At 42.9% G+C, this 19,133-nt stretch overlaps 1 protein-coding gene across 7 annotated transcripts in view; it reads right to left on the bottom strand.

The window, feature by feature from the left end:
- Positions 1–12,149: 12,149 nt before the first annotated feature.
- The window catches only part of RERE (arginine-glutamic acid dipeptide repeats), a 291,780-nt gene continuing 284,796 nt past the window's right edge, over positions 12,150–19,133 (bottom strand). For 5 of the 7 annotated variants that reach the window (XM_081954888.1, XM_081954889.1, XM_081954886.1 and 2 more), the window contains 3 exons: positions 15,865–16,011; positions 15,398–15,602; positions 12,150–15,282 (listed from right to left, as the gene is read on the bottom strand). In XM_081954888.1, coding sequence (XP_081811014.1) covers positions 15,249–15,282; positions 15,398–15,602; positions 15,865–16,011 — 386 coding nt within the window. In that variant the 3' untranslated portion in view covers positions 12,150–15,248. The remainder of the gene's footprint in view (positions 15,283–15,397; positions 15,603–15,864; positions 16,012–19,133) is intronic. The other 2 variants (XM_081954885.1, XM_081954887.1) reach the window with 1 other exon arrangement.

Raw genomic sequence — 19,133 nt, 5'->3', positions numbered from 1 at the left:
GGGAAGGATACTGCAAAATCTCCATTCCTGTCCCACTCCAGGGGAAGGATACTGCAAAATCCCCATTCCTTCCCCACTCCAGGGGAAGGATACTGCAAAATCCCCATTCCCTCCCCACTCCAGGGGAAGGATACTGCAAAATCCCCATTCCCTCCCCACTCCAGGGGAAGGATACTGCAAAATCTCCATTCCCTCTCCACTCCAGGGAGAGGATACTGCAAAATCCCCATTCCCTTCCCACTCCAGGAGAAGGATGCTGCAAAATCCCCATTCCCTCCCCACTCCAGGGGAAGGATGCTGCAAAATCCCCATTCCCCCCCACTCCAGGGGAAGGATACTGCAAAATCCCCATTCCCTCCCCACTCCAGGGGAAGGATACTGCAAAATCTCCATTCCCTCTCCACTCCAGGGGAAGGATACTGCAAAATCCCCATTCCCTCCCCACTCCAGGGGAAGGATACTGCAAATTCTCCATTCCTGTCCCACTCCAGGGGAAGGATACTGCAAAATCCCCATTCCCTCCCCGCTCCAGGGGAAGGATACTGCAAAATCCCCATTCCCTCCCCGCTCCAGGGGAAGGATACTGCAAAATCCCCATTCCCTCCCCGCTCCAGGGGAAGGATACTGCAAAATCCCCATTCCCTCCCCGCTCCAGGGGAAGGATACTGCAAAATCCCCATTCCCTCCCCGCTCCAGGGGAAGGATACTGCAAAATCCCCATTCCCTCCCCGCTCCAGGGGAAGGATACTGCAAAATCCCCATTCCCTCCCCGCTCCAGGGGAAGGATACTGCAAAATCCCCATTCCCTCCCCGCTCCAGGGGAAGGATACTGCAAAATCCCCATTCCCTCCCCGCTCCAGGGGAAGGATACTGCAAAATCCCCATTCCCTCCCCGCTCCAGGGGAAGGATACTGCAAAATCCCCATTCCCTCCCCGCTCCAGGGGAAGGATACTGCAAAATCCCCATTCCCTCCCCGCTCCAGGGGAAGGATACTGCAAAATCCCCATTCCCTCCCCGCTCCAGGGGAAGGATACTGCAAAATCCCCATTCCCTCCCCGCTCCAGGGGAAGGATACTGCAAAATCCCCATTCCCTCCCCGCTCCAGGGGAAGGATACTGCAAAATCCCCATTCCCTCCCCGCTCCAGGGGAAGGATACTGCAAAATCCCCATTCCCTCCCCGCTCCAGGGGAAGGATACTGCAAAATCCCCATTCCCTCCCCGCTCCAGGGGAAGGATACTGCAAAATCCCCATTCCCTCCCCGCTCCAGGGGAAGGATACTGCAAAATCCCCATTCCCTCCCCACTCTGGGGCCAGCCAGAGGTGGTATTTGCCGGTTCTCCCAACTACTCAAAACGTCCGCTACTGGTTCTCTGGAACCTGTCAGAACCTGCTGAATTTCACCCCTGAGCCAAACCCAATTATCCCTTAGCTAATAAGCGAGTGACTTCTGATTTTTTCCCCCAGAATGTCGATTCGATATGCTTTTGCTTTCCTTTTCAAAGGGCATTTTGAAAACCAGAACTTTCAAAACCCTTGCTACCCACCAAGCCATTCCAAGAAACCAGAAAGCAAAAACAGAGACAGAGAGCGAGACAGACAGAGAGAGAAAGAGAGAGGGAGGGAGGGAAGCAGAAAATAAATCCGTGCATTTTGCAAGAATTAAAGTAATAAAAGTGTCTAAACAAAACGGGGGCTGGTTGCAAAATCTCTTTTCTCAAAGCGGGACTGGACTTTTCCTGGTCCAGAATATTTATGGAGGCGCAGCAAAACTCTGGCTCACACCCTCGCTCCAAGACTCGAACTTGGCAAGACAAAACGGGCTGGCTAGAGAATGCGTGGCCGGGCTATTTCCAGGGGTTTTGCATCAGAAACGGACCAGACGCGCCCTGGCGCTTACAGACTTGCCACGGCGAAGGCCAGTCCCCGCTGACAGCTAAGATGGATGGCCAGGCTGGAGCAAAAGAAAAAGGGGTTTTGCAGCCAAGGCAGAATTCCTGTTTGGAATTTCCCCTCCTGTCTCGCTCAGCTTGGCTGTTTCCTCGCTCGCTGCTCGCCAGCTGTGCCTGGAAACAGTCAAGCAAACACAGCTGGATCCACCGCCTCAGATCTGGGGAGGGGTGGGGGAGGGAAGGCCGCTTCAAATGGGTGACTCCACGTAGGGAAGTTAATGGGATCAAGCTGTGGTTTTGCAGCTGGATGGGTTGGGCGATGAAGCCGGAGCAGAGAAGACCCGCACCTATTAGGCAAATACACAGGACAAGCTCCCCCACTGATCGAGAAACGGTGTGGATTGGAGGTGAGAAGTTTGACCAGGTTTCTAGTCCTCGTGGATTCACCCTAGAGTGGATGGGATTGAAAGAAGGCCTGATGCAATTTCAAAAAGACAAAGAGACAGGCTAACAAAGTCACAATAAACTGCTGGAACTGTTTGCCTTCGGAAGTTGTGAGTGCTTCATGCCTGGAGGCCAGGCAGCTGTTTGTCTGGAAATGGTATAGATTAGACTAGAAGACCTCTAAGATCCCCTCCAACTCTGTTACTCTGTTAAAGTTGGAGAGGGGAACTTAGGTGTGTATCCGTTCAGACAATACACTTAAACTGGTCATGGAATTAAACCATTATATTACTCTTATTCTTCTCATCCTTCCTAGTACCTATCTCTTCCCATTTATGACTATAACCATGTTGCTTGTATCTTTAAAATTTATATTGTTTTATTTATTTCCGTGTATAATTTGATGGCTTATTAATAACCTATGACTATCACTAAGGGTTGTATCTTATGATTCTTAATGAATGTATTCTATTCTATTTTTCTTTATGTACACTAAGAGCATCTGCACCAAAGACAAATTCCTTGTGTGTCCAATCACACTTGGACTTCTGCTCTGTTCTGTTCTGTTCTGTTCTGTTATCTTCTCTTCCTATTCCTATTCCTATTGCATTCTATTCTATTGCATTCTATTCTGAATTCCATTCCATTATCAAAAGGCCTGAAATTCTTGCAACACAGTTATCCAAACATATAACCAACGTTAAAATTACATTTTAGCATGCTGTAAAACCGTTAGGTACCTGGAAGAGTGTTAGAACAGTCCTTTCTTGCTCTAGAGTGCAGGATGCAGAATAGGCAAACATTTAACAACAGTCTCAGGTGCTTTAATTTGGATTCCAGTCCTGTGCAACGGGTCAGACTGGATGGCCTCAAGGGACTTTTCCAAGATTCTACAATTCTAACACCACTATCCTGTTCATATCAATCCCAATGAATTACCTAGAGCTATCATTGCTCCTGATTTTAAAACTCTATTCTTCCAAAGCATATATGAAGAACTGTTATGGAAGTTTCGGGAAAAATAAATCCCGCCGTCTTATATTTATAGGAATGGATGATTCAAGGAAATCTAAGCTCCTAAAATATAAGCATCACTTTGCACGGAATATACATCACGATATAATCCACCGAGGTGAGGTCCAACCCCCATTTTGTAGGGCATTAAAAACGTGGGGCATTCAGTCTGCTGCCCCTGACTCTGAATGCCACCTGTGGGAAACTGGCAAGGGCAGAAAATCTGTTCTGAATGAGCCCCTGAAGGAAGGCTGGGCTTTCAGTACAGTACAGCTGTACTTCCAAAAGGAGGGTGGAAAAGAAAAATAATCACTGAGAAAATTGCAAATAAGTGGCATTTCCCAGAAATGCTAGTTTTGTGTGGCTGGACTGCCCCCTGCTGTCCAAAATGAAACAAGGCACTCTTTCTGTAGCAAATTTGGTCACTGGAGCAGGCAAATCCTTTTAATAATAATTGCAAAGAACCCATCTATTTAAAAAAAGTTTTAGATGCCAGGCTGAAGAGTCACATACCCCTCTCTCCTCTCTTCAGAGGGCAACATATATTATTCTTACTTATTTCCTAATGTGAAAGTATGCCAGGCCACGCCTGGAATCCTGCATCCGGTTTTGATCCTGTCACAAAAAAGATGTTGAGACTTTGGAAAAAGTGCAAAGAAGAACAACTAAGAAGATTGAAGGCCTGGAGGCTAAAACATACGAAGAAAGGCTGCAAGAACTGGGCATGTCTAGCTTAATGAAGAGAAGGACCAGGGGAGACATGATAGCAGTCTTCCAATATTTGAGGAGCTGCCACAAAGAAGAGGGAGTCAAGCTATTCTCCAAAGCATCTGAAGATAGGACAAGAAACAATGGATGGAAACTAATCAAGGAGAGCAGCAACCTGGAATTAAGGAGAAATTTCCTGACAGTTAGAACAATTAATCTTGCCACCAGAAGCTGTGGGTGCTTCATCACTGGAGGCTTTCAAGAAGAGACGACAGTGACTTGTTTGAAAAGGTATAGGCCCTCCTTCTTGAGCAGGGGGTTAACACATAACAGATTAACAGAGTTGGAAGGGACCTTGTAGATCATGTAGTCTAACCGCCAGCCTAAGCAGGAAACCCTACAGCATTTTTCTGACAAATGGCAGTCCAGTTTCTTGAAGGCCTCCAGTGATGAAGCGCCGACAATTAGGGAGCATGCAAATCAATCAATCTTATCTATCTATCTATCATCTATCTATCTATCTATCTATCTATCTATCATCTATCTATCTATCTATCTATCTATCATCATCTATCATCTATCTATCTATCTATCATCTATCTATCTATCTATCCATCTCTATCTCTATCTATCATCTATCTATCTATCTATCTATCTATCTCTATCTATCTATCTAATCTATATCTATCTATCTATCTATCTCTTTCTATCTATCTATCTATCTATCTATCTATCTATCCATCTCTATCTCTATCTATCATCTATCTATCTATCTATCTATCTATCTCTATCTATTTATCTATCTATCTATCTAATCTATATCTATATCTATCTATCTATCTATCTATCTATCTATCTATCTATCTATCTATCTATCTATCTATCTCTATCTCTAACTATCATCTATCTATCATCTATCTATCTATCTAACTATCTATCTATCTATCTATCTATCTATCTATCTATCATCTATCTATCTATCTATATCATCTATCTATCATCTATCTATCTATCTATCTATCTATCTATCTATCTAATCTATATCTATCTATCATCTATCTATCTATCTATCTATCTATCTATCATCATCTATCATCTATCTATCTATCTATCATCTATCTATCTATCTATCCATCTCTATCTCTATCTATCATCTATCTATCTATCTATCTATCTATCTCTATCTATCTATCTATCTAATCTATATCTATCTATCTATCTATTTCTATCTATCTATCTATCTATCTATCTATCTATCCATCTCTATCTCTATCTATCATCTATCTATCTATCTATCTATCTATCTATCTATCTATCTCTATCTATCTATCTATCTATCTATCTAATCTATATCTATCTATCTATCTATCTATCTATCTATCTCTATCTCTAACTATCATCTATCTATCATCTATCTATCTATCTATCTATCTATCTATCTATCATCTATCTATCTATCTATCATCTATCTATCTATCTATATCATCTATCTATCATCTATCTATCTATCTATCTATCTATCTAATCTATATCTATCTATCATCTATCTATCTATCTATCTATCTATCTATCTATCTATCTATCTATCTATCTATCTATCTATCTATCTATCTATCTATCTATCTATCTCTACCTATCTACCTATCTAATATCTACCTATCTACCTATCTACCTACCTATCTACACATTTAGTTGCTAGCTGGTTTGTACAAATAAGTAGCCAGACGGTGGAAACAACCCTTTTCTGGATTTGTGGAAAGGCAGTTAAGTTTATCCTCTAACCCACCACCAAGCTGGGGTTCTTGCAATATATAAAGCCACCAACCACGCAGGTTTCAACTTACCCGAAGTTGAAAGGAGTTCAGATTGGCCTGGATAAAGCTTGTCTTTCAAATATCTAAGGTGTGTTGTGTTAATGCTGGCACCCGCTTCCTCTTTCAGCTCAAGCTACAAAACTTGAGAATTCCTCACCCCCTATTTACCTGGGAGTCAAAGAGGCTGACTTTTTAAAGCCCCAGGTGACTCATGAATGGCTTCCAGGAGAGTTTGATGCCCCTTTTCAGGAGCAAAATTTGAAGGATTGCAAAAAAATAAATAAATCAGCCAGCAAACACATACACACACAAAGAAAATGGAGCAAGTGCGCCCTCTGGTGTTCTACTGTAAAAAAAGCAGCTCAAGGAGTGTTTTTCAAACTGGGTCACTTAAGATATGCGGACTTCAACTCCCAGAATTCTGCAGCTGCGGAATTCTGGGAGTTGAAGTCCGCATATCCTAAAGTGGAAGAGTTTAAAAAAAACACTGTTATAAGACTCTTTGCATTTTAAAACACTCTGCTAAGACTCTTATTTGCATTTAAAAACACCCTGCTAAGGCTCCTATATGCATTTAAAAACACTTTGCTAAGACTCCTTATTTGCATTTTACAACACTCTGCTAAGTCTCCTAGTCAACATTAAGAAAACCAAGATCATGGCATCTGGCCCTCTCAATTCCTGGCAAATAGATGTGGAAATGGATTTAATCTTTTTTAAACTTTTGTGATGTGTGTTTTTAATGTTGTACACCGCCCTGAGTCCTTTTGAAGAAGGGCGGCATATAAATCCAAATAAACCTAAACCTAAGAAATGGAGGTAGGGACCGGTTTTATTTTCCTGGGCTCTAAGATCACTGCAGATGGCTACTGCAGCCAAGAAATTAAAAGAGGCTTGCTCCTTGGGAGGAAAGCAATGGAAAATCTAGACAGCATCCTAAAAAGCAGAGACATTACCCTGCCAACAAAAGTGCGTATAGTCACAGCTATGGTTTTCCCAGTTGCAATGGATGGCTGTGAAAGTTGGACCATAAGGAAGGCTGAGCGCCAAAAAATGGAGGCCTTTGAACTCTGGTGCTGGAGAAGATGCCTGTGAGTCCCTTGGACTGCAAGGCAATCCAACCAGTCAGTCCTAGAGGAGATCAACCCTGACTGCTCTTTAGAAGGCCAGATCCTGAAGAGGAAACTCCAATACTTTGGCCACCTAATGAGAAGGAAGAAGGACTCCCTGGAGAAGAGCCTCATGCTGGGAACGATGGAGGGCAAAAGAAGGAGGGGGCGACAGAGAAGGAGGTGGCTGGAGGAAGTCACTGAAGCAGTCGGTGTGAGCTTAAGTGGACTCCAGAGGATGGTAGTGGACAGGAAGGCCTGGAGGAACATTGTCCATGGGGTTGCTATGGGTCAGACATGACTTCACAACTAACAACAACAAAGATTTGCATTTAAGGAGAGTTTGAAAGTAAAGCCGTGACATATACAAATACATAGTGTGGCTCCTTAGCTGTCTATGAACAAATCAGAATTAACAATTAAGTCTTGGCTTGGGGTGAATAAAAATTGATTACCTTCTATTTTCTTCCACTGGGAGGGGTGGGTGGGAGACAAGTGCCAGATGGAGGAGGACAGGAACCCGCATTTCAATTCAGAAGATTCCCAGCCCTGGGGAAAAGCATTAGGCAGCCTGGAATATACACAAAAGAAAAAAGAGAGAGAGAAATTGCAAAGAAATTACTGGTCATCCTACTCATTTAGGATGCCAATGTCTTAAAATTGGAATAAATTGCCGGCCCTACAATTAAATGTAGATATCCCGAAGAGGGCTGGGGGTGAACAGGGTACGTTTTGCTGTACAAAGGGAGACCCCCCCCTCAGATCTTCGTCACACCCACCTGCATAGGGAGCTCCAGGCCATTAATCCCAGGTTGTTTGAAATGATTTGGGGGTGGGGTGGGGGCTTTTGTCTGGGAGGAGGGTGAGGAGAAACATCAGGAAAATCCGAACCTGTTGTAAATGTACAATGTTTGCTAAAGCTGCTTCCGTGACCTGGGATACGAATTAGCCAGTTTGGGCAAGGCGAAATCAACTTTTATATGGATTAAGTGGGGTCCTTCTTTCCTTGCTCTATTTCATCTATCTTATCTTATTTTATCTATCTATCTAATATTTATCTATTTACCTAATCTATTATCTATCTAATCTATTATCTATCTATCTAATCTATTATCTAGCTATCTCTAATATTTATCTATTTATCTAATCTATTATCTATTTATCTATCTATCTATCTATCTATCTATCTATCTATCTATCATCTATCTATCTATCTATCTATCTATCTATCTATCATCTATCTAATATTTATCTATTTACCTAATCTATTATCTATCTAATCTATTATCTAGCTATCTCTAATATTTATCTATTTATCTAATCTATTATCTATTTATCAATCTATCTATCTAATATGTATCTATTTACCTAATCTATTATCTATCTAATCTATTATCTATCTAATCTATTATCTAGCTATCTCTAATATTTATCTATTTATCTAATCTATTATCTATTTATCAATCTATCTATCTAATATGTATCTATTTACCTAATCTATTATCTATCTAATCTATTATCTATCTATCTAATCTATTATCTAGCTATCTCTAATATTTATCTATTTATCTAATCTATTATCTATTTATCGATGTATCTATCTAATATTTATCTATTTACCTAATCTATTATCTATCTAATCTATCATCTATCTATCTATCTATCTATCTATCTATCTATCTATCTATCATCTATCTATCTATCTATCTATCTATCATCTATCTATCTATCTATCTATCTATCTATCTATCTATCTAATCTATTATCTAGCTATCTCTAATATTTATCTAATCTATTATCTATTTATCTATCATCTATCTATCTATCTATCTATCTATCTATCTATCTATCATCTATCTATGTATCATCTATCTATCTATTATCTATCTAATATCCATTTCTCTATCTATCTATCATCTATCTATCATCTATCTCTCTATTATCTACCTACCTACCTACCTACCTAATCTATCTATATCTATCCATCCATCTTTTCCCATCCTCTCTATCATCTATCAATCATCCATCTCTCCCCATCCTCTATCCGTATCCATCCATCCATCCATCCATCCCTCTATCATCCATCTCTCTCCCTCTATTCGTATCCATCCATCTATCCTTCTCCCTCCTCTATCCCTCCCTCTTCCCTATCTTCCTTCCAACCTCCTTCCCCAACCCCCCACACTCTCTGCCATTTCCCACCCAACCTGTATCTGAACGGGTGTGTGCATGCACACTCACAGGAGTGAGTTTGGGGGAGGTGGGGCAGCAGCCCCTCCGATGTTTGATGCTGGAGAGGGTGGCTGCTGCTGATGGCCGAAGTGAGAAGGTTGGCCTTGAGTGACAGTTTTGTTGGCCATCATGAATACCGATCTGCAGGGATGGGGGGGGGGGGCGCCCGGAGTGAAGGCCGACTCCAAGGCATAATAAACAACCAGCCAGTTTAATAAAATGAAATAATAAAACAAGCATAAGAACCACCCCCAGGGAGCCATTTCAGGCTAGTAGTTAGTTAAGGCACCTTTCAGACTAGAAAGACAGGAGACGAGTAGTTCAAACCCCGCCTTAGCCATGAAAGTTGACTGGGTGACTTTGGGCCGGTGGCCTCCCCACCCTCTCTGTCAGCGTAGCCTACCTCACAGGGTTGTTGTGGTGGGGAAAATACGAGGAAGGTGTGTTTGCCACCCTTGAATTATTTGTAAAAATAATAAAGGCACACAATAAATAAATAAATCACACACACACAGAGGCAGCCCCTGTCTCTTCTTTTAAACCGCCATGGTGACTGAACCAGCTGCCCGCTCTTAATAAGAGAGTGAATGACCTGTGCCTGGGTGTGGCTAGTCCTCATTGTCCTTGCTACTTCGAGGGCTGAGGCCTCCTCTTTGTGGTGCAGCCCCTCTTCTGCAAACTCACCTTTGGGCCACGTGGGGGCCTGCCTTGCAGGGTTGTTGTGAGGAAAGGGCACCCCCCAAAGCCCCTTTGGAGGGGGGGGAAGGAACCAATGAGGGCCCAGAATCCCTCCCATGGGGCACCTCACGTACCCCGAGAGACATTTGAAGGCCGGCCTGGCTCAGCAGGGGCCAAAGAGGGGCCCAAATGGGGCCTTTGGCTGGCGTCTGAGGCGTTTGGTGCCTGCCCTTCACCAAGGGAACGAGCCCCCACCTGTGGGCACCTGAGGGGAGGGGGCAATAGGCTTGGGATGGAGTGGCTTTTGGGTTCCTGGGGGGCTGGGGATTATGGGGGTGGTGGTGGTATAGTCCAAAGCTCTCAGGAAGGCTGAAGGAAGGGTAGAGGTCTGGACAACTCATATGACGGTCAATCGTCCAGTTTAAACCGCATCTCTGCCATTTTGGTCAAAGCTATTATAGGTGAAAACTTAAAAATCCTTCAAATCTCAAACCAGGACCTAACAAGGATTCAGGGTTTAACCTGTGGTTAAGACGGGAAGGCTTAAGAAACGAACGAACCAACAGATAAAATTAAGGTAGCGCCTGAGGATGCAGGCAATTTCAAGCAGGGTAGCTGTATACACACAGACAGGCGTGCAAAATGAGGGTGTTTGGGTCTGATAAATTAAAATATATATATCATTAACCCCCCCGCCCCCAATTATTTTAAACTGCCATTTGGGAAAGGGTGAGGAGGGCCCTTAAACGCCTCTCCGTCCTCAGGAAAATGGGCAGTTTTTAAAATATTGACCTCTAAATAAATGACGTCAAAATAAAAATGCTGCAGACTGCAAGCTCCTTGAGGGGAGATCTCCCCCCCCTCCCCCCCACCTCATTTTATACATCCACAGGCATTTCACCTTTCAGCCTAAAATACCTTCCCCCCCTCCCTGTTTATCGTTTATAGTTTTTATTAGTTTATAATATTAAATACAAAAGCAATTTGTAGGAAAAAGAAGGGAAGCGTAGAAAAGGAAGGGAAAAAGGTGTTGACTTTCAACTCCCCATTTCTAAACACTCTTCAAACAGGAATCTAAGCATCCTGGAGATTATTATTTTTTCATGCTCTTATTATTTTCAGAAGATCTGCTATTATAATTTTCAGAAGATCTGAGATTATTTTCAGAATATCTGAGGTTATAATTTTCAGAATATCTGAGATTATTTTCTGAACATGCTAATTATTTTCAGAATATCTGAGATTATAATTTTCACAATATCTGAGATTATAATTTTCACAATATCTGAGATTATTTTCTGACCATAATTATTTTCAGAATATCTGAGATCATAATTTTCAGAATATCTGAGATTATAATATTCAGAATTTGAGATCATTTTCAGAATATCTGAGATTATAATTTTCAGAATATCTGAGATTATAATTTTCAGAATTTGAGATCATTTTCAGAATATCTGAGATTATAATTTTCAGAATATCTGAGATTATAATTTTCACAATATGAGATTATTTTCTGACCATAATTATTTTCAGAATATCTGAGATCATAATTTTCAGAATATCTGATTATAATTTTCAGAATATCTGAGATTATAATTTTCAGAATATCTGAGATTATAACTTTCAGAATTTGAGATCATTTTCAGAATATCTGAGATTATAATTATAATCTTCAGAATATCTGAGATTATAATTTTCAGAATTTGTATATAATTTATAATTTTCAGAATTTGAGATCATTTTCTGAATATCTGCTATTATAATTTTCAGAATATGAGATTATTTTCAGAATATCTGAGATTATTTTCAGAATATCTGAGATTATTTTCAGAATAACTGAGATTTTAATTTTCAGAATATCTGTGATTATTTTTCAGAATATCTGAGATTATTTTCAGAACGTAATTATTTTCAGAATATCTGAGATGATAATTTTCAGAATATCTGAGATTATTTTCAGAATATCTGAGGTGATAATTTTCAGAATATCTGAGATGATAATTTTCAGAATATCTGAGGTGATAATTTTCCGAATATCTGAGGTGATAATTTTCCGAATATCTGAGATAATTTTCAGAATATCTGCCATCTGAAAACCATCCATCATCCCTGCTAAAACCCTTTTACCTTGCTGCCCGTTCACTTCTCCATGGTGGACAAAATGGGTGTTGGGTGTGCAAAAGAGCCTCCTTCGCGTGTGACCTCCAGTTTTTACACCCCCTCCCACCCCCACATATACAAAGAAAAGGCAAAACGGTAGTGTAGCTCGGTTTTTATTTATGTCCACAAATATTTCAAAAAAATTACAAAATACTCAAATGGAGAGAACACAGAATTCACAACTCCTGGTTTTTTTTTTTCTATATCCTGCTTTACACTGTGTTATCCCATGGCAAACTACTCATATATACACTAAACCTCAAGATATATATAAACGTAGTTGTCAGAAGGGAGAGCTTGAATAAAGGACAACATTGAACGAGAGACGGGTTGGTATGAAATAAAACACAAACGAACAAAAATAATTGCCCGCCCCAAACTAGGAGAGTGGGCAACCAGAATGAGAGAAACGAAGAAATGTATTATAAAAACAAAAAAATAAATGGAAAAAGTTCTGCAAAAATGTTAATCCACAAAGGAAAAAAATCGACTGCAACAGAGGAAGGCGATTGCTAAAATTGGGAAGAAGTTAACACTTCTTAAAAGGTTTTTCCCACCCTGGAATGATTCAAAATATTTAAATTGGAAGATTGGAGGGGGAAAAATGGAAGGGCGGGTGGGAATTCAACAGGATGGTACCTTTGACTTGAGAATGCAACTTCTGCTGTCCGCGTTTCCCCAAAGGGGATCTACATTTAAGGCAGATCCCTGAAGCCTCGAGGTTTACCTGTTGAAATTAGATTTCACTTTTCTCTTTGCACGAACGGAGACGGAAGAAAGATTTTCACAATTATTGGGAGCTATTCTGCTTTGTTTTTTAGTGTTTTCCACTCCAGAAAAAATGCATTAACTTTTCAAGATTCCTTCAGTTTTTTTTAGCTTGTCTTGCGAGGCGGTGGGAAAAATACATCTTTTTTTTTCTTTTTTTTGCATCCGAGTTGCAAAAAAATAAAATTAAAATAAACGCTTTCCCTGCTTCTCAATCCCATTCTCTCCCCCCGCCCCCCCCCAAAGGCTGGATTCAACCGTTTGTATCTTTTGAGGTAAGGCAAGGCAGATGCATCACGTCGCCAAGGTGGATTGAGGTTTAATTCTGGGAGGGGTCACCCCAAAAGACCCACCCCAAGAGCCAAGCCAAATCTATCCTGTGAAACAGAGATGCAGGTCGGTGCTGGGATTTATTTTTCAAAAAAACCTTTAGGGCGAAAGGGACGATGGACAGGCTGCAAAGTGCTCGGGAGGGGGGATTTTGAAGGATGGAGAGGGTTATCCTGAGAAAACGGGTGGGTTTATTTTTTTTTAAATGGCCTTTGCACCAGAAATCTTGGCTCCCCCTCCCCCCAAAAATAAGAGGAGGGGGGTGGAAAGAGACACGGTGCAGCAAAGGCTTTTGATAGGAGCAACGAAAAGGGAACTGGTGACGCAGCACACGTTTTGTATCGGCCTCCCAAATTTAAAAGCTTGTCCGACGTAACCGTGGGAAGGGTGAGGATTCACAGTGCGATTCCAGCCAACGGCCAGGTAGCTTAGCTGGACGCTGGCGTTAATATTCTCACGGAAATGAAGTCGTCTTAACCAAACGGCAAGTTCCTGAGTGTTGCAAAATTCTGATTTATTCCTCTTCCCAACACGACTTGAGGCTGGAGGGGAGGAGAGAGCCTGCCTGAACCACGGTGGGTGACTTAAAATTATATTTGCAGCCAGCCCAGAAAAAAACAAAACAACCCTGCATTTTGCATAACTGGTTTGAAAACCTACCGCTCTGCTAACCCATTTTAGCTTCTCTCAAATGATTGAGATTGAAATTTACGGGCTGGCTGAAATATTTCACATGCTCCAACTAAGAAAAGTTAGGGCTTACGGCCAAAAAGCTTTCAATGTTCCTACACTTTGGGGATTTTTTTTTAAAACAACAACAATAAAATCAGGGAAAGGAGGGTGTATGAAAAGAGGCGATGAGGTGAACTACCCATAAATTGGAAACGAGGTGTGACTTCCTGCTCAAACAACTGCTTTGCAACACAACCAGCTACTGGAGGAGGAGCGAGGAACGAAAGTAATTAAATAAAGAATGTTGCACATTTAACGTGTGTGTGCAAAAAAAATATACGTTTTTTTAAAAAATATCCCTGCAACTCCTTTTAATGCTTGCGCGCCGACCAGCCGTTCTGAAATTATTGATTTTATATGGTGCTCCCTTTTCCTGAATCGAAGGGTCGCTTATATATATATATATATATTCCTCTTATCTGTTTAAAAAATCAAGTCTATATTCTTGTGAATACCAGGTTTAAGAAGTAGATGATTTTATGAGGAGGAGGAGGCAGGAGTCGGGGCTGGGAGAAGAGGCAAAAAATAATAATAATAATATTAATAATCAGGAAATTCATGAAATTATAATCATCTTTTTTAAAACCCCTAACCCCTCCCCCCAAAAAGTTATTTACAGACTTAAAAAGCCATGCTCGCAAAGCTCTCTTTAAAATTATGAAGTTTGCCTACAATGTATTAAAATAAAAGTAGATATTTTTTTTTCCTTTTTTAAAAAATTCTATTATAGCACTTGGATTTTTTTCAGAGGTTGTAAAAGCCACTACTTGCGATTCTCGGAGGTTTATTATTATTTTTTAAGTATATATATATATAAATTGAATATACCTTTTTTTTTATGCACAGTGGCCCTGCGTTAAGAGGTCGTGAACCTGAAACTAGCACCTACTCAAAATGAAGAAAGAAAAAAGAAAAGAATAAAACCAACAGCCAAAACATAACCAAACCAAATGTCCCAAGATTGCTTGAGGAAATTAATTTGGATTAATTTCTCTCCGGCTCTGTTTTGTTTTTCCTCTTCTTCCTCCCATTCCAAAAATCAACAAACAAAGAAAGGCCTTTTGACAGGTTTAGTCATGCAAGGAGACTCCTGGACTGCTCTGGAAGAAATCTTTCCTACAAATGAATGCTATATAGAACATATGCACCAATTTCACGTCTCGTGAGGTCTGGCTTTTCGGGCGAAACGCGTGGGGGGGACGGGGACGGGACTGCTGTGTGTTTTCCGTGTGTGAAAAGAGAGAAGAACGTTCTCTCCGGAAGAGAAATTTTGCTTTCCCAGCAGTTCTCGAGATTCAAACACATTCCACTGCTCCCCCGAGGACTAGGAACTTGAGTAGTCAGCGTCACAAATAAATAAGGTATTACAACTGCTTGTCGCCCTCTTTCTTCAGGCGGCTGGAAAAAAAGAAAAAGAAGCGGGAAGTGAAAAGCAAGGAGGGGGGGGGTTAGGGGGAAGCCTCTTTTAGAAGCGGCCGTGGGGGGGGGGGTTGTCCAGAATGTGTCCACTTACCTGTAATAGTCTTCCTGGCTAGGAAGATGCCCCCCGTGGATGTGGGGGTGACCGTGAAGCCACTGCTGTTCCATGGCGAGTCGTTGAAGCTCTGCCGACTGGGCGTGCATAGCTTGTAACTGGTGGGCCGCTGACATGGGAGGAGGGATGGCGCCAGGGAGGTCCCGTGGGTAGTGGGCACCTGGGAGGAAAAAGGGACAGGCATCTCCCAGAGGCGAGCAGGGCACGGATTATTCCCCCCATCCCGCCACCCCACTGGGGTCTTCCGCGTCCCACCAATGGACGTATCCAAGGCACCGAGTTGGCCTTAGGGGGGGAAACACATCTAAATAGGACCATCGGCCTTCTCCTCTGCGGTCCGCCCGATTGTCCCCCCCCGCGCCCCTAACGTGACTGGCCTGGTAGGGGCAGGTGTATGGTGTGTGTGACGTGACCCCGTCAGGTTGCATGCCCTGCCCCCCACTCACCGAAGACTGGATGCCGCAGCATTTCATGCTCGTGAGACGGCTGTCCTAGCAACGGGTTGGGGATGGTTCCGGGAGGGTAAGGGAAGCGTGCCAAGTGCGGTCCAGCGGCTAAAGGGTCCACAAGGGGGTGAACGGGTCCGGCTGAGCCTGCAGAAGGGAGCGGGAAGGAGAAAGAAGGGGAGGGGAGGGAGGAATTAACACCTGTTTAAAAGGTAAAGGTTCCCCTCGCATGTTATGTGCTCGTCGTTCCCGACTCTAGGGGGCTCCACCCGGGATCTCCGCTACTGGTTCTGGTGAACAGGTCCGAACCAACAGAATACCACCTCTGGGCATCAGATCTTGGATTGACCCATTTCCACAAGGGTTGCCACCAACATGTTAACTCGTTAACTACCATCCTTTCTCTCCCCTGATGCACCCCAATCCAGGCGACCTCCCTGTGTCCACACCTCCTTAGGGGCTTCTGTGAGCCTCCTTGGGGTTCCTTCTCTCAAACAGGACACCTGGCAGGACCAGGATTTGTGTTGTGGCCCGCCAGAGGAGCTGGCAGCAGATTCGGAGAGTGAGGAGGTTGGGGAGGAACATGGGCCAGTCCTGGAGTCTGGGGAAGGCTCGGATGAGGGCTCTGTGTCGGAGGCAGAGAGGGGGCCAGAGCCATATGCCAGTTATCAGCTGCCTTCGGAGTCAGACACCAGTGAGGCAGAAGAACAGCTGGAGCCTGTTCCCAGTCTGAGTTGCCAGAGGAAGGGAACAGCTAAAGAACAGGGGTCGACTGGGAGAAAGGCCACAGGTCGGCGATGAATGGCCCCTCCCAGAGGAAATAAAAGAGGAACGAAAGGGGAGTGGAGTTTGCAGGAGACAATTAGTTCACTTCATTGGTTCGTGACTCTCGGGGACTCTTTGCCACGTTTTGCAGGTATCGGCCTGGCAGCTCTCCAAGCCAGATAAGATCTGCGACCGTAAATCCTCCCTTGAAAGACTTTGCTGGATGTGAAGGAGCAGAATTCACATGAAATTAATAAATGGGTTTTTTGTCGGGACAAGGAGTTTGCCTCCTGTTCTCGGGAAGCCTCACTCAGAACCATTTGATTAAACAACCCTAGTCCTCTTTCAACCCGATTATCGGCCTGCAGATTCAACCACCACTTCCCTCCTGGTGCGGAGAGAGATGCCAACGCAGAACGGGTAAGCCACATGCGGAGGCTGTCAACCGCGAACCTGGCCTGGCTGAAGCCATCTTGGCGCTTCACCGCTGCCACACTGGAGCCAAGGAATAGGCGGCGGGAGAGGATTAGAGATAGCTGGGGTTGTGCAATCCAAATAAAATACTTTCTCTCGGGAACCAAGGACGTTCTCACACCTGGCCGGAGGAAGGAGGAGTGATGTTACTGGTCACCATCAGACAGCGCCAGGATTGATTGGACCATGGGACTGATGGTTCGGGGTGGAGAGAAAAACATTTACTTTTAATCAGCTGAAAACGGCGGGGACCTTCAGAGACGGTTTTCACCAGGTATGTGCCAATATATTTCCAATAAAGCTATCCTTATGAGGAATCGAATTGCCTTGCTTGAAATGGATCTACCCCGTTTCCCCGAAAATGAGCCCTCCCCGGATAATTAGCCCATCGGGCTTTTGAGTGCATGCGCTAAAATAAGCCCTCCCCGAAAATATTGCAACACAGCAGCGGCTTTGAGGTGACCACACTCTCCGCCTCCTGCACCTCAAAAATAATAAGACCTCCGCGAAAATAAGGCCAAGTGCTTATTTGGGGGGGGGGTCAAAAGAAAATAAGAGCCTATCTTATTTTGGGGGAAACACGGTAATCTTCAGTATTTTAGGCAGCCTCTTATCTCCTTTCCAAATTCCCTGCTTGGAAAAAATTACTTATTACTTGGAACCCTGACATAGGTGTCAAAAGCACCCAGCAAAACTTAATGCCTCAAACCAACAGACTAAAGATCAAGGTTCCCCTCGCATATGAGCCAGCCGTGTGCAGCAGCTGCCAAAAAAGCCAACCCAGTTCTAGGCTGCATCAACAGAGGGATAGAATCAAGATCACGTGAAGTGTTAATACCACTTTATAATGCCTTGGTAAGGCCACACTTGGAATACGGCATTCAGTTCTGGTCGCCACGATGTAGAAAAGATGTGGAGACTCTAGAAAGAGTGCAGAGAAGAGCAACAAAGAGGATTAGGGGACTGGAGGCTAAAACATATAAAGAACAATTGATGGAATTGGGTATGTTTAGCTTAAGAGAAAGAAGGACTAGGGGAGACATGATAGCATTGTTCCAATATCTCAGGGGTTGCCACAAAGAAGAAGGAGTCAGGCTATTCTCCAAGGCACCTGAGGGTAGAACAAGAAGCAATGGGTGGAAACTAATCAAGGAGAGAAGCAACTTAGAACCGAGGAGAAATTTCCTGCCAGTTAGAACAATTAATCAATGGAACAACTTGCCTCCAGAAGTTGTGAATGCTCCAACACTGGAAGTTTTTAAGAAGACGTTGGATAGCCATTTGTCTGAAACGGTATAGGGTTTCCTGCCTAGGCAGGGGGTTGGACTAGAAGACCTCCAAGGTCCCTTCCAACTCTACTATTGTATTGTATTGTATTGTATTGTATTGTATTGTAAAATCAAATTAGTCTCTATAACAGTACAATCTGAAACTATGCCTAACAAAAACAACTGGGGTGTGAACTTTATCCTCTTTTTCAAAATATTTTGAATAACCCACCATATTTTTATCCAAAATGCTTTAACTTTTTTACAAGTCCACCAAATATGGTAGTACGTGGCACCAACACAGTCACATCTCCAACATTTAGATTGTAGATTCGGATACATACAGGCTAGCCTTTTTGGATCTAAATGCCATCTGTACAACATCTTGTAAAAATTCTCTCTCAAGTTCTGAGCTTGTGTAAATTTTACATTTCTTACCCAAATCTCTTCCCATGTTTCCATCACTATTGGACTAGAAGACCTCCAAGGTCCCTTCCAACTCTACTATTGTATTGTATTGTATTGTATTGTATATATCTGCTAGTCGTTCCCGACTCTAGGGGGTGGTGCTCATCCCCGTTTCAAAGCCGAAGAGCCAGCGCTCTCCGAAGACGTCCCCGTGGTCATGTGGCCGGCATGACTCAACACCGAAGGCGCACGGAACACTGTTCCCTTCCCACCAAAGGTGGTCCCTATTTTTCTACTTGCATTTTTTAAGGTGCTTTCGAACAGCTAGGTTGGCGGAACCTGGGGTGAGTCTCG

The sequence above is a fragment of the Natrix helvetica genome, assembly GCF_964273705.1.
Source record: "Natrix helvetica genome assembly, chromosome: 5".
NCBI classification, from domain to species: Eukaryota; Metazoa; Chordata; class Lepidosauria; order Squamata; family Natricidae; genus Natrix; species Natrix helvetica.
Note: the sequence above shows the minus strand (reverse complement) of the source record. Positions and strands in the feature narration are given on the sequence as shown.